The sequence below is a fragment of the Falco rusticolus genome, chromosome 1 (assembly GCF_015220075.1).
Source record: "Falco rusticolus isolate bFalRus1 chromosome 1, bFalRus1.pri, whole genome shotgun sequence".
Lineage (NCBI taxonomy): Eukaryota > Metazoa > Chordata > Aves > Falconiformes > Falconidae > Falco > Falco rusticolus.
In genome coordinates this window covers 72,398,017-72,412,067 of record NC_051187.1, presented here as the reverse complement: position 1 = coordinate 72,412,067, position 14,051 = coordinate 72,398,017, and the positions used below count along the sequence as shown (strand labels likewise).

Genomic DNA, 14,051 nt, shown 5'->3' with positions numbered 1-14,051 from the left:
TCCAAACAAATCAAACATACTGGGGACAACTTTTCTTATAACTCAAACAACAAGCAAACCAACTCAGCTGGATCCAAAGCAAATACCAAAAATAGGAAATAAGCATGAATGTTTCCAGCTCTTGCTAAACTTAGCTCTTAAATCCCTGCTCTTAGTATCATGGGGCTTTTCATCTTTAAATAAAAGGTGGGATTTGAACACAACTTTCTTGCACTTCAGATTACAGAGAACACCATCTAAATTTTAAACTCGAACATCAAAAACAAATGCCAAAACCCACTGCATCGCATGATTTTAAACTGTTCTAGTACTAGAGGGGTCTGGACCTGTGAAAAAAACCCAACAAAACCCACAACAGTCAATATCAACTTGACAGTACTGTTAACAGCAAGGTAAAATCATGACAGAGAGATACAATTTTACTCACTGAAGTTCAACTTCTGATCACTGATACAAGCAAACCAATACAACATTGGTGCATGCCAGAAGGATAAACATGAAAATGGAAAAATGAAAATCATTTACCTCTCTCTGAATCCAGGGAAGCATGAAGAAACAGAAAGAGCAAGTTAGAAAGCACTTACACAGACAACGCACATCATAAGATAGGGTAGCTGATAAGTGCCGTACATTTAACGTTCGCTGTTCGTTTGTAGCACAGTGCATCTAAGCATACTGTCACTATTTCCTTTTGAAACTTATTTTGGCTGAATCCTGTTGCTCTGAAGTTTGTATTTTTGGAAACATGCAACGAAGCCAACAGGCATCAGCTGAATTTACAGAGGCAGCACAGACATATCAACAGTGGGAGGTAATCAAGCTTAAAATACCACACACAACTCCGGGATAGTATGCAGCAAGCATAAATAGACATAGAAAGTACATAAATGTTCCTTCTTCCAAAATACCAGTATTTAAAGCAGACACTGACAAAACAAGAATAATTCCTCAGGCTGTGAAATCCTTACATTGTTTAAACTGAAAGAGCAGAAGGATCGTAGTGAGGGTTTTTTTAATGCCTTTTCCAAAAGCTCACGCCCCAAGGTCACTTGGTTCCCTCTGAAAGTTGCACCCTGAAAAAGTGACAGCCTAGGGAACAAACTCAGACGAGCACTGAGCTGAAGCCAGGATGTATAAAATCACTACACACCTTCACTTCTACAGTGCTTCAGCAACCGCTAACTCTTGGCACAACTTAACCAACACCCCGTTCCTGACGGCGAAGGTGGGCAGGGAAGACTCGAGCTTCCCTGGCTGGGGGCTGCCCTTCTGCCCTTCCTGCAGAGCGGCTCTGCCTGAGCCCTGGGGTGGGGGGGCTCGCTGTGAGCCCCCGGCACTCGCCACGGCTGGCTGCTTTCTAGGTCATGCCAGCCACCACAAAACACCAGCACTGTGAGGTCGCAGGTACATGCACACTTCTGGAGCTGTCATGCGAAGAAAGCACACCGTTTCCCATGACATTACCACAAAGGATTAGCTGTGCCGGGGAACGAGGTAGGTTCTGCTCATCCCTCCTTAAAAACAGGCCACCACTTTATGCAGTGTGTAATGCCTCTAAAGGGAGAGTAACCATTCTCCAGAAGAGAGCTGCTTAGTCCTGCTCTCCCGCACCGCCTCCTGCACGCATCTGAGCAAGGTTCATGCACCGTCCACAAAAACGTGGGACCCTAAATCAGCCTCGTTTGTAACTGACTGAGAAAAAAGCGGAGTGGAAAAATCATCCCATCTCAAGTAATAAGGGCATTAAAGACAGAGCACCGTGAAGGGAAGGGATCCAATTCCTATTAGATATCTCAATTTAGCAAGCTTGCTAAGCTTACAGGGATTGATCTGTTGCTTAGAAATGGCTTAGTGAGTAAATCTGGAATAAACATAGGCTTTCTAAGCCAGGTTTTGACTAAACGTGCATATGGTTAGCTAAAGCACCTGTCCAACATGGGAGTGCAAGTCACATATGAATGCATACCTACATAGTTAGAGGTTTGATTTCTTTCTTATGTTGAGATGAAACCTCTCCTAGTGCAACCTGTACCCACTGCCCCTTGTAATCTCCATGAGGCTCCTTCTAAGAACAGTAATTCAGTGGAACCACCTCTCCAGCAGCATGCTGGAGTCCCCATCACAGGAGGTTTTCAAGATGTGACTGGACAGGGTGCTAGACAATCTCATCTAGGCTCCCTTTCCCTTAAAGGTTGGATCAGATGGTCTTCTGATGTTCCCTCCAACCTGGGCTGTTCTACGATTCTAGGAAAGCAGCCAAGTTGGAAAGAAGATCTGTATTTACAAATGTAATGGACATTCCCAGAAATTTTACTATCAACATGTGAGACTTCGCCTCATCGTAAAGAAAAACAAACACAGGGTGCTCCGCTCAACTTGCTTCCATGCACTGAACTTGGAGTTTCCCCCTTTCAATATCCAGTATCAATCCGTGTGGATCTCCTCGCTTCAGCTACATGGGCTCTCGAGCAGGCTCTGCAGTATCAGCAAGGACTTCACCATACCTATTGCTAACATTTAATACATGAAGAGGCTAAAATTATATCTCAGTATTGCAAATATTGGAAGTTTTTCAAGCCTAAATGGCCCTTGATTCTGTATTTCAGTGCCAATTTGAAAATCATAATTGAAAAAGTAGTATCACTTCTACTTTCCCAGAAAATGTTTCCAAGTAGTACGAAAAGCAAAATATCCATAAATTTCTTCATGCATTAATCACCAGCTTTATATGAAGTGGACAGAGATTATCTCTCAGAAAAAGCTTTATATTGGAAAAATCTTCCGGCAATTTAGACACAATACACTAGAGTTAAAAAAAAAAAGAGAAAAATGCCTTGGATCTAGCAGATTTTGAACACAGTACAATTATAGACACAAAACATGACCTGCTGGTGAAAACTCTTAAAGGGAGATCTGTTAATTCTGCTATTGTTACACAAGATACAATCGTACAGAACAATCACCACTGCAGCTGCCAGCACAGACAATGAAAATAGCACAGGAGGAAATTCAGGAAGGTGAGCAAAAAATACAAGGTTGGGCTGCTGGACTTCCCCAGGCAGCAAGGAATGAGCGAGGCTCCGGCTGGGGGACTCCCACACCGTGGGATGCACACAAATCAAGGGTGACTGCATCCTCTGCTTCTAATCAATTAATTACAGCTTTCCAGTTAACTCAGTATCTTCTCATAGAGTCTGCTGTAATTTGTGAATTATTTTCACACAAAAGACTACTTGCCTGTATTCTCTTCACATCCTGGTAGCTCTAATATGGTTGAATGATTTACATTTAAACTTAAATAAATAAATTTAAAAAAAAATTCACCCCAAGAATAAAAAGCAGACACGGAAAGTTTCGGTTCAAATGGCAGATTTTGCCGATAGCTCCAAGTGCCAGAAATGCTGCAAGAGCAGCTGTGCAAGTGCTTCAGTATGGTGCTCTACATATCCTTTCCAAGCTGACTGAGTTAAAGGAGGTCAAGCCAGAGCCTGCCAATAACGTGGGAAGACAATACCTAGAAAATTGTGTCAGGGCTGCCACACAGGATTTGAGATTCATTTCTGAGGGGAGAAGGCCAAGAACTCCAAAGAAAACAGCCTACAACCTTCCAGCCAGCGTGAGAAAGGAGCTCTGGTCCTACAGCAAGCCCTGCAGGGATGCTGCCGCCCCGGGAAGGAGGTGACAATCTCCCCCTCCCTACCACTTCTGCCGAGACCATTTATTCAAGCTTGTTTTCCAGGTAGCGCCTTTGGAGGCAGTGCATGATGGTACTGCTGAGGGTGCCTGCCTCCCTGATCACCTCCCCTCCACCGCGCTCCCCTCGCAGAGGGGTGGGTCATGCCCAGCCCAGGGACACGGGAGAGGCAAGACAGAGGGTGGTGTAACTGATGGGGCACCATCCCGTGGGAGAGGTCTGCACAGTATGTGACAGTGCTTCAGTGTAAGACAATTCCTCCTTCCAGCCCCAGGGTTTGTACATCAGTGACTGATGCAAGCTGTATCCTGGAGGCTGATCATCGATGTAAGAGGCCCACCTCACAAGCTGAAGGCTGGTAACGGAGGTTTCACTGGGAGGTGGACAAACTGAGCAGCACAGTGGCAACACCCCTGTCTGCCAAAAGGCACCCCCCACATGGCACTCACGAGGCCGTATCTGGATTTCTGCATCTGGGTTTTTGCCCATCAGTACACGGTAGAGAGTGACAAACCAGTGCAAGTCCAGCCGAGGGCCACCAAGGCTGCAGGAACCACACATGTCCAGTCTGGAGACAAAGTGGGCTTGTTTAGCCTAGGGATGAGGGAATGGGGGGAGGATCTAACTAGGGTCTCCCACTGGCTCACAGGAGGGTTTAAAAAACAGAGCAAACGCAAGTTTCTTTTCCAAGAGAGCATGTAAGCCCGGAGGAATACTCTGAGAGGCTGTGCAATCTCTGTTCTTGGAGATTTCTAAAAATATCAACCAGAAACAGCCCTGACATAATCCTGAACCCTGCCCAGCTTTGGGCAGGAGGCTGGTCTAGGTGAACTGCTGCAGTCCTTTCCAGGTGTGCTGCCTTTGGCTGGGGCAGAGTTAATTTTGTTCACAGTAGCTGGTATGGGGCTGGTTTGGATTTCTGCTGGGAACAGTGTTGTTGATAACACAGGGATGTTTTCATTATTGCTGAGCGGTGCTGACACAGAGCCGAGGGCTTTCTGCCCCTCACCCCAGCCCAGCAGCGAGCAGGGGTACAAGGAGTTGGCACAGCCAGGACAGCTGACCCCAGCTGACCAAGGGGACGTTGCACGCCATATGATGTCACTGCTCAGCATATAAAACTGGGAGAAAGAGGAGGAAGGCAGGGACATTTAGAATGCTGGCGTTTGTCTTCCCAAGTAACTGTTACATGTGCTGCAGCCCTGCTTCCCTGGAGATGGCTGAGCACCTGCCTGCCGATGGGAAATGCTGGATGGATTCCTTGTTTTGCTTTGCTTGCACGCGTGGCTTTTGCTTCAGCTATTAAACTGTGTTTCTCTCAACCCACGAGTTTTCTCACTTTCACTCTCCTGCTGGGAGGGAGTGAGCGGCTGCATAGTGCTTGGTTGTCGTGGTTTAACCACAGCCAGCACCAGGGTAACTTTTTTCCTGTGACTAACAGAAACCCCTCAGTGCAGAGGATGGAGATATGGTGTGCAGATGGACACGGTGACGCTGCGCTTATGCAGCCAACCAGCTTATGGGCCTGTCTCAGTGTTGGGCAGAAGGAGGCTGGCAGGGGTAAAACAACATGCTGAAGAGCCCCAGCAGCTCAGGTCCCCTGTGCATCCACCCATCCCTGTGACCGGGCCAGATGCCCTAGACTATAAATATTCCACAGTCGCTACTGTTGTGTCTTCTGCTTCAACAAGGACCACTGTAAGACTACAATGTGACGGAGAGCGAACCACACCTACAAACTCAACAGGTTTTGTTCTTGTTGGCATCACCAGTAAGGTACTTAAGGGTCAAGTGATGCTCCCATGCTCAGCTAATGCTTTAGCGGGGCACCGCACTGCACATGAGCCTGGGAGAGCGTTAGGAGTCTACTCCCCTGTACCTGACAAGAATTAATTTAAGTCTATAGCCCAAGCATTTTTGTCACTGAGGCATTCAGCTAGCAGGGGGAGAGGTTAACACTTTACACCGTTTCTGTAGCTTCCCCTGGAGTCTGGCTGCCTGCAACCTCCCCCGTTCTTTTTTGAGCAGATCAGAAACAAGTAGGGCTGCCATGTGTAACCTACAGCCTGAGCAAGTACAGAAGTCTGCACTCCAACATGTTCAGGTGGGACTACAGTCAGCAGCAGCAGCCCTGACCACTTCTCTTCTTAAGAGATAATGACAAGCTGATACATCTTTGCTTTCAACTACCATGGAGTTTTAGTGGAGTAAAACACGTTACCTGATTAAAAATAATGACGCATGGCATGAGCCTTTTGTCTTTATTTGCAGTTGTAAGTACTTGCCCAAGCATATCCTCTGAGGCACAGGAGAGGCCCTGCTCTGCTTTTCTAATTTGCAATTAATTATGAAGCCTGGTAGCCCTTAATGCAGCAAAATTTTTATGGAAGAAATATTTACACCTCAACTTCGTAACATGAACAAATAAAGGAAATAACCTTCATTTCCGTGCACTTGGAAGTCTCTTGTTGCTTACGTACGCCATTAGAGAAATACAGTTGCTTTCACTGAAAGGAAAATAGCTGTGGTTTATAATTTTTCTAAGGGTATGGTAGCTTTTTCACCTTTTTGTTTTTTTTAAATAGACCTTCAGCCTTTTGTCTCCCAACAAGTATCAGACTATTCCAAGCCTTGAGTTTCTGAATCCAGACTGGCCTCGAGTTACTGGATCCCTGCCACCACCAGGATGGTGACTGAGTAGAAGTACAACTAGTGCTTTCTGCAGAAATCCCCTGTTCACTGTGGGCCAGATTGTGCCATCAATTTTTAAGCAATTCTCCACTTGTAGCAAAAAAGATTTCTGCTTAAAAATTGATGGCTTGATCTACCCTTCTGTTGCTAATCATACATTATGAAGACAACTATAACCTAGTCAGATTCTACTTTTAAAATAAAAAGAAAATATGAAGCAGCCTAACATTATACGGATCCACATGTTGTATAGTTTAAATTGTACTCTTAAAGACGAGAGGCTCTGAATCAGTAAGTCCCACTGACACTATGGATGGCTAGACATCACGCTGGTATCTGACAGACAAGCTGGTTCCTTGTTATTCCTCAGGTCCTCTCCATAAACAACCAACCTCAGGTCACTTTACCATTGCTTCAGGGTTTCCCTCATCTGCACACACGAAATGACAGTGACTGCAGACCTGAGATGAAAGAGCGGGTGCACTTACAGTTCACGCAAGCTCACGGCTGCCCCTGGCACCTCCTCTACCGATGTAAGCCAGGAGCATCTTCCATAACCCACTGCAGACCATTTCCCTCTCCCTACAAAATGTTATGTCTGCCTTGTTAGAAAGAACACACACATTTCTGGAAGTATAAAGAGAACTCTGAACAGCAGGCCACCTTTCCCCCGAATCACGAGATCACTGTTTTAGAGGGATCAGTTGCATATGAAATTTTCTGGTTTAATTTTTTCAAAATTATTAAATTCAACCATAAAGATATTTCCAATTTTCAAACTACTTAAAGCATACAGAGAAGGTTTTAATATCACATCATAACATAAGGGGGTGGGGGCAAGAGGATGTTTTCTTTGGCAGATACCAAGCCAAGTTCAGGGACATGCCAGTTATTTTCTAAGATGAGGAAATGGAACTGATGCTTCTCACTGACTTGATATTCCCTTGTTTAGAATTGTTACATTTCAGGTTTTGACCTGGATTAACTTAACCCAGAGAATAAGGTTATCTCAGCCTATTTAAAACTACACTAGACCAAATTCTGCACTCCAACACAAATTAAAGCTGTACAGAATGAATACTTGCACTTAATATCAATTAACCAGAATTTTGTCCCCAGTAACAGAGTTTTACTTCACGTCACAAAACACAGGAACTCCAAATGGTGAGCCAGAGAGCCTTGACCAACAAGATAGCAACTGACTGTAACAATACAAGAAACACCATGGACCTTCAATACACGCCTTAATTATATAAAATACTAATTCACAGGTCATTTGATGCTCATCTGCATTACAACTGATTAGTGTTTAAAATATCTTCATAGCTAGGGTTACTTATTTATATACATCCACTGTTGCAGTGGGGAAAACTAACGTGCACTTATTTATTTTATTAAAAAAAAATTGTAACTGGTATTACATAATAAACCCCCACTATCTTTCTCTTTCTCTAACCCCTCATGAAAATAAATAAGCCAATTTTTACTGAGAAATGCTCCAGGGCAAAATAATATCCTTTTCCTCACTCACAATTGTTATAATTACATTAACTGCAAGGCAACAGCTACAAAAACATAATTAAAGCCATAGTTTTAAGAGATGAAAAGCTTCATATATTTCTCTGATAAGAGATCAAGGCTTAGCAATGTTTTCTATCCTTTAAGAAAACAAAAATTACTACACAGAACAGGGAGAGCAATGAGGTTTCAGCACATGCGAGACACCTAATTTAAGAGTGAAGCTGCTGAGTTTAAAGAAAAAGATAAATGTGCTTGTCTCTCTTCCCTCTCCTCTGCACGCAGCGTAATGAGGATTCAAAGCTATATATCAATTAACAAATCAATGAATTTTCTCCTGCTGCAAATTCTTTATGAATACAGATAGCATTAAGCAAGCACAAGAGACCTCAAGGCAATACATTATATTTAAATCATGAAGTTTCCTCTTCTGTCAAAAGAGCCATTAACCATTTCATTTCAACTAAATGTATTTTTACATGCACATATTCCTCTCCCTCCCCCCCATGTAATACTTATGTCTTTAAACATGTTTACCTCTTCTGAACTCTACAAAGATTTCAAATTGCACAATCTCTCTTGTTAATTATGAGCTGAAAGAAGCCCAGCCTGACTAGATAGAACTTAGCTAGGAATTACACATACATGATTATACAGATGCTGTATGTTTGGGGGGAAACACAGGGAGGCTTCTTCTCTACAGTATATGAGGTTCTTAACTACAGTATCATTTTATCCATTAACACAGTATTATCAATAAAAGCAAACGATGATCAACCTCTACAGAATCAGGCTGGTCAATATGCAGCCAGTAACTGCAGCCAGTTTAGGAACATGTAATTCTGAGCTGAACACAGTACCCCAAACCTATTAATCATCAGGATCCATTAGTTAGCTTACTGCTCAAATAAGCAGCAACCGAAGGGGTAAAGGAGAGGGATAACAACATCAAATCCTTACCGCTTGGTCCAGCATTTCTGCTACAGTGCTCTCCGGAAGGTTGTTAAGTGTCAGTTCTCGGAGAAAAGAAATCCGACTTGCCTTTGTCACACTAGGAGCTGCAATTTGCCTTGCAGGCATCCACACAGAAGCTTTAGACTAATGTACCACAGCTTTGAAAATACAGCTCGAGACAAAGGCTACTCCTAAAGTGAGACTTGTCTGGGGCGGGGGTGGGGTGGGGGTGGGGGGTGAGGCTGAGTTTTTTTTCTTGTCACTTTTTAAGTTTCTTACCTTTTTGTTGCAGCAAGCAGGAATTTAATGCCAAGCACGTCATAAACAAACACGCAACTCAATGCTCTGCCTGGTCCCCGGCTCCGTTAGCGTGTATCTAGGCATCAGATGATGCAAAGTGCACTTAATGCAGCCATGTACTTGCACTTCAACTATGGGGGGCGAATACCCCCAAGGACAGCAGCTCATTCATTTTGCATCGAGTTGAAGCACATCATGTCAGCTCCTACCCCGCTTACGGACTGTGCACGCTTGTGTTTGCCGGCTCCAGCTGTGAGCGAGTGGGTGCTTCTCCCTGGAAGGCACCGCTCCATAGGGGTGTGTCTTTCCCTCCCTTCCCACCGCTTTTACCATTTGTGTGCTCCCTGCACTCTGACCCGCAGAAGAGGCCCCTCTCCTCCCCCGTTAACAAACCTTCACTGCTGTGCCTTGTGTTTCTAGCCTGTAAACTTCCAAGATTAATCTGCTGTGACTGAAGCAATCTTTCGGGGAAAGCTGAAGTGCGCAGGGAGTCTTCCCCTCCTGATTTTCCAAAACCAGCACAAAGCTTTCATAGCCTGGCTCTGAACTGAATGCAACAGAAAGTCTTTTTAAAAGGCACAAAAGACTTACAGCCAAATTCAGTAATTCAGACAGAAGTACAACTGCATTTATTTCAATGAGATTACACCTGCTTATGCTAGAAGTGAGATTTATCCTTGAGCTGTAAAAACAAACACACCAAATAATTTGATTTTCCAGAACTGGCACATGCAATAACAGTAAATCTAATTTAGAGGTGTTGCTTGCACTGCAGGTGACAGTAAACACAATGCTCCTGAGGCTCCTGTCTTTATTCAGCGGAACTCCCCATCAGACATCCTCAACCAGCAATAATAAAGGCCTGCTTTCCCAGGGACTGCACTCAAAAGGTGGCAGGGCTTAAACCCCATTCTGTGGCATTCAGCTTTCACAGCTACCCACAGCACTGCACATCACTCCTGGATGCAGGGTCGGACTGGGGGGAGGCAAACTCTGACCAGGGAATGGCCACAATGGTGCGAGGACACAGGTCACCACCCTGCATGTTACACTTCTCCATCCAAGGGACCTGCCCCTTCAAATAAGCCAGCAGAGCTGCTTGTGGCATCACAGCCTGCCTGCCCCCTTCAAGGAAAAATGAGCCAATATGGCAAACGCCCACCAACTAGCCTCTTTAAACTAGCTGAGCTCAACGTGCGTGAAAGCAGGGCATGGAATGTGACCATGGGTATTTCCACCAGCAGATGTGAGAGGGCAAAAAGCAGTTAAGGGCAGTTTTCTGGCAGTCACTTCTTTGAGCCGCACAGATGCATTGGAAGCAGGATGTTTGTTCACTGCCTAAATACACCCTGAAAGTCTAGTGAGGTTCCTTCCTTCCTTCCCTCCTGTGTATCATCATCAAGGCTTGGCAGGGCCAGTTAACGCTCAAGCGACAACCTGTGCCGTCCTGAAAGCTTTCTGCTGATTTCCATGGGAGTAACAGGTTGGAATTTAACAAACAAATCTGTTGATGCTGCCTAAGAAGAAACAGATCCAACTCTTTCTTTCTTGGATGTGCTGGATGCCCAATGCTAAGAAGAATTTAAGGCCACGTAATTACTTTTGCACTGAAGCAAACAAGTAAGTTCTTGGAAGTCTTGACGCAAACATGGAACTCACATGTGGGGAAAGAAAGGGGCATTTTTATGGACAAGCAAAATAGCTCTTGCAACTGGTTAAATGCAGTAAAATATACATGCACTACATTTTAAATCCAGGTTCCAATATCCATTCAACATAATTTATTTAAAGTTGCAAATGAAGGCAGAATTGATCTGATAACTATGACAACTACCCTCACCATTGCTGTTTTCTGTTATTCTCAGCAAGTAGCATACAACAGGATATGGTAGCCTTCCAGCTGGCCAAACAACAGCACTCATGAGAACAATGCCAGACTCCAACTTAAAAGGCTTCTAAGGAGAGAAGCCAGACTTTGCCTTTTTAATATGCTGGAACAGTTTGTTGGAGAGAATCACTCTTCCCTGAGCCTCTCTTCAGCACAAGAAAAGAGATTCAGCAGAACTTTGGTAACTGTAAAAATAAGTATAATTCAAACTACGTCCCAGTCTTTGAGTTTTTAGCTGGCTATCCAGTAAACAAACTGGGAGTAAATTCTAGTCCTGTGTTAGTTTTGATATTTTGGTCCATGTCAGGTGTCATACTGTCTATACACCTTCCAGTAATGGCATGGCTAGGTACAAACACGCTGGCTCCGTTGTTGAGAAATAACTTGCCCTGGTGTCAAAAGAATTTCAGCTTCCCTTTCCCTTGCCTCAACACTCTCTGCCCCTCTAAATTTGTTGCTTCTAGTTGCTGTGTCTGAAGAGGGAAACAGACTTACTTCTGCCACCAGCAACAAGGAAATCTCCCAATGCTTGGCTGGCCAGCGGTGTCTGAAACTGGAAAACAATTTGGGCCCAATACAACTTCCCGTTGTATGTGCACCAATTTGCTTAGTAACTACAGCTGTTCCTTGTGGCAGTTGTTCTGGCAGAACTTAGCTTTACCAATCCTCCATCTCACCCAAAAATGTGAATTCAAACACGAATTTAAAATTTTAGGTATAGGCTTTGGGGGCTGGTGGTGTCTGACTTCTGATTCCTTCGCATTTACTTGGCCAAATATATGTATTCTGAAAATGAAAGGTGAAATTGACACATAAGTCTTCTTTCACAATTCCGTGTCTTAAAGAACAATCATTAATAGCCTAACTATTGAGACCTGTCATGGAAGTTGCAGCACTTGGCACTGGCTGCCGTGTTTGGCTGACAGGCTCTCCCCAGCAACAACTGCTACCATAAAACACGTGAAAAAATTTCCAGCACAAACACTCCACCGAGTCAGTGCCGTGAGCTTGCAGCCAAATCACTAGCCCAGAGGGATCTCTGTATTGCAGTTCACCTACAGGGTGCAAAAGAAGTGCACTTGCAGCAGGTAATGGGTCAAATTTACACTGACAGAAATGTCACAAGCAGCCTGCCTTCCCTGGCAAGGTGAAAACTGCCCCAGGAGAGCTCTAAGCTCACAAAGACCTGACAAATTCAACTCCTGCGCTGCCAAAAGTGCCAAATTCAAGCCCACAGGAGTCTTTGGGGGCATGCCTGGTGTATAAATGCAACAGGTGTTGCTCCAGCCTCTCCCTGCAATCAGGTGCTGCCCTCTCATGGGTCCCCAGCTGGGCTGTGTCCCCGCAGCCTGTGTCCCTCACTGGGGACCACGTCCAGCCAAGCTCATCATCAGGGAGTGGGTATTTAGCACCACAAAGAATCCAGGACATCTCCACACACTTGGCAGTGATCATGTGCCCAATTTTCTGGTTAAACTGCCGGTGAACAGCAGGGCAACCCAGTAAATGAAATCCAGAAGCTCTTTACCTCAGAGCAAAATACCAAGTGTCTGGACTAAAGAAACAAAACCATTATCAGCCACTGAGATCTTCATACTCACCCTGAGTGTGTGCAAGGACTGGATCCAAGGGGTTTACATACAAAAAATGTTGAGGAAAAAAGCAAGTAACTTTATAAGAAAGGAACCTGGATTCAGGTTGCAGTTTATTTCAGTTTGAACAAAGGAAAATCATATTAGAGCAACAAATTCATGTTGTGAGGCCAAGAGTGTATTTTTGCAGTTAACGAGAGAGGTGATTACCCCTAGCAGCTGCTGGCTCACACTTGCAGACCTGTAGCCTTGTAGTCCTACCCCTGAGATAAAAGCAGAAGCAGGTTTGCACCTCAGCCTCTGCACCTGCAGCACTCACAAGGTCCACTTCTGCCCTACAAGAGGAGAAACAGCATTTCCCAAGCTTGCCCTGCCTTTCGCTAATCTGAGGCATCCATCCTATTGTGAAGCAAAATATTTTGACACTTCCAGGAAACAAAAAATTAGTCCTTTTAGCAAAACTCAAGAGTACAACAAAATTTTGTTCAATCTTTGACAACCTAGAAGCTTAAAACCTCCCATCGTTTTGATCATCTACTTTCCTCACAAATTATAAGCAGCAACAGCAGTGCCAAACCTTCTAACTTATCTGAAATTCTGTATTATTTTCAAAAAGAGAGAGGAGAAGGTGAGGGACGAGTGAGGGAATATTTCATAAAAGTGTAAATCCTGGATTCAGGCAGGTATATGAGAATCTCCATACACACCAGAAAACAAGTACCCAGCATCGACGGATGGATGAAAAAAGTTTGAAATACTACCTTGAATCCTAAAGGCTCAAAAGTGACAAAATTAATATACCATTTATGAATGCCTGGGTTGGCAGTATTTCAGAAGAGCTTTGTTTGGTTTTTAAACTAAGGCCCTTGAAGCCACATATGTACTTCATAAATTAATAGAGGGCAAGAGCAATTGCTCAGTTTGCTTTGTCTAATCATTATGTTCCTGATGGCAGCTGAGCAAAAGCAGAGATGAAAAACAATTTTCCTAATAAAATACACAAGTATCCCCCTAAAAAGAAAAATAAACAAACAAACAAATAAATAAATCACAGTGCATCTGTTTTCTTGTGGGTGCGGGTGCTTTTTATTTTAAACATGTATCTACATTGTTGGAGATACACACGTAAAGTTTATACTACTTAATCAATGAAGAAAGACTGGTGATACACAACTACAGAGCAAAAGCAATTCAATACGACCTTAGCAAACTGAACCACACCTGTGATCACCCTACCAAAAGAAGGACCTTAACTGCTATGAGATTGTCTGCAATTGCAGAGGACAGGCCATAAGGATCCAGGTGGTCCCTTCCAGTCTGAGCTGCTGAAAAGCTTTCCTGTGAGTAGTCCACAGTTCCTCTTTCTGGATTTTCTTGACAAATACAGCATCATCCCAAACACTGCCACATGTCA

At 44.0% G+C, this 14,051-nt stretch overlaps 1 protein-coding gene across 15 annotated transcripts in view; it reads right to left on the bottom strand.

Moving 5' to 3' along the window:
- The window catches only part of APBB2 (amyloid beta precursor protein binding family B member 2), a 189,705-nt gene that overhangs the window by 18,735 nt on the left and 156,919 nt on the right, over positions 1–14,051 (bottom strand). For 6 of the 15 annotated variants that reach the window (XM_037384185.1, XM_037384225.1, XM_037384235.1 and 3 more), the window contains one exon: positions 526–531. The exons of 6 other annotated variants lie outside the window; for them this stretch is intronic. In XM_037384185.1, coding sequence (XP_037240082.1) covers positions 526–531 — 6 coding nt within the window. Of the gene's footprint in view, positions 1–525; positions 532–8,863; positions 8,972–9,136; positions 9,413–14,051 lie in introns of those variants that run through there. 3 more of the 15 variants (XM_037384304.1, XM_037384313.1, XM_037384321.1) reach the window with 3 other exon arrangements.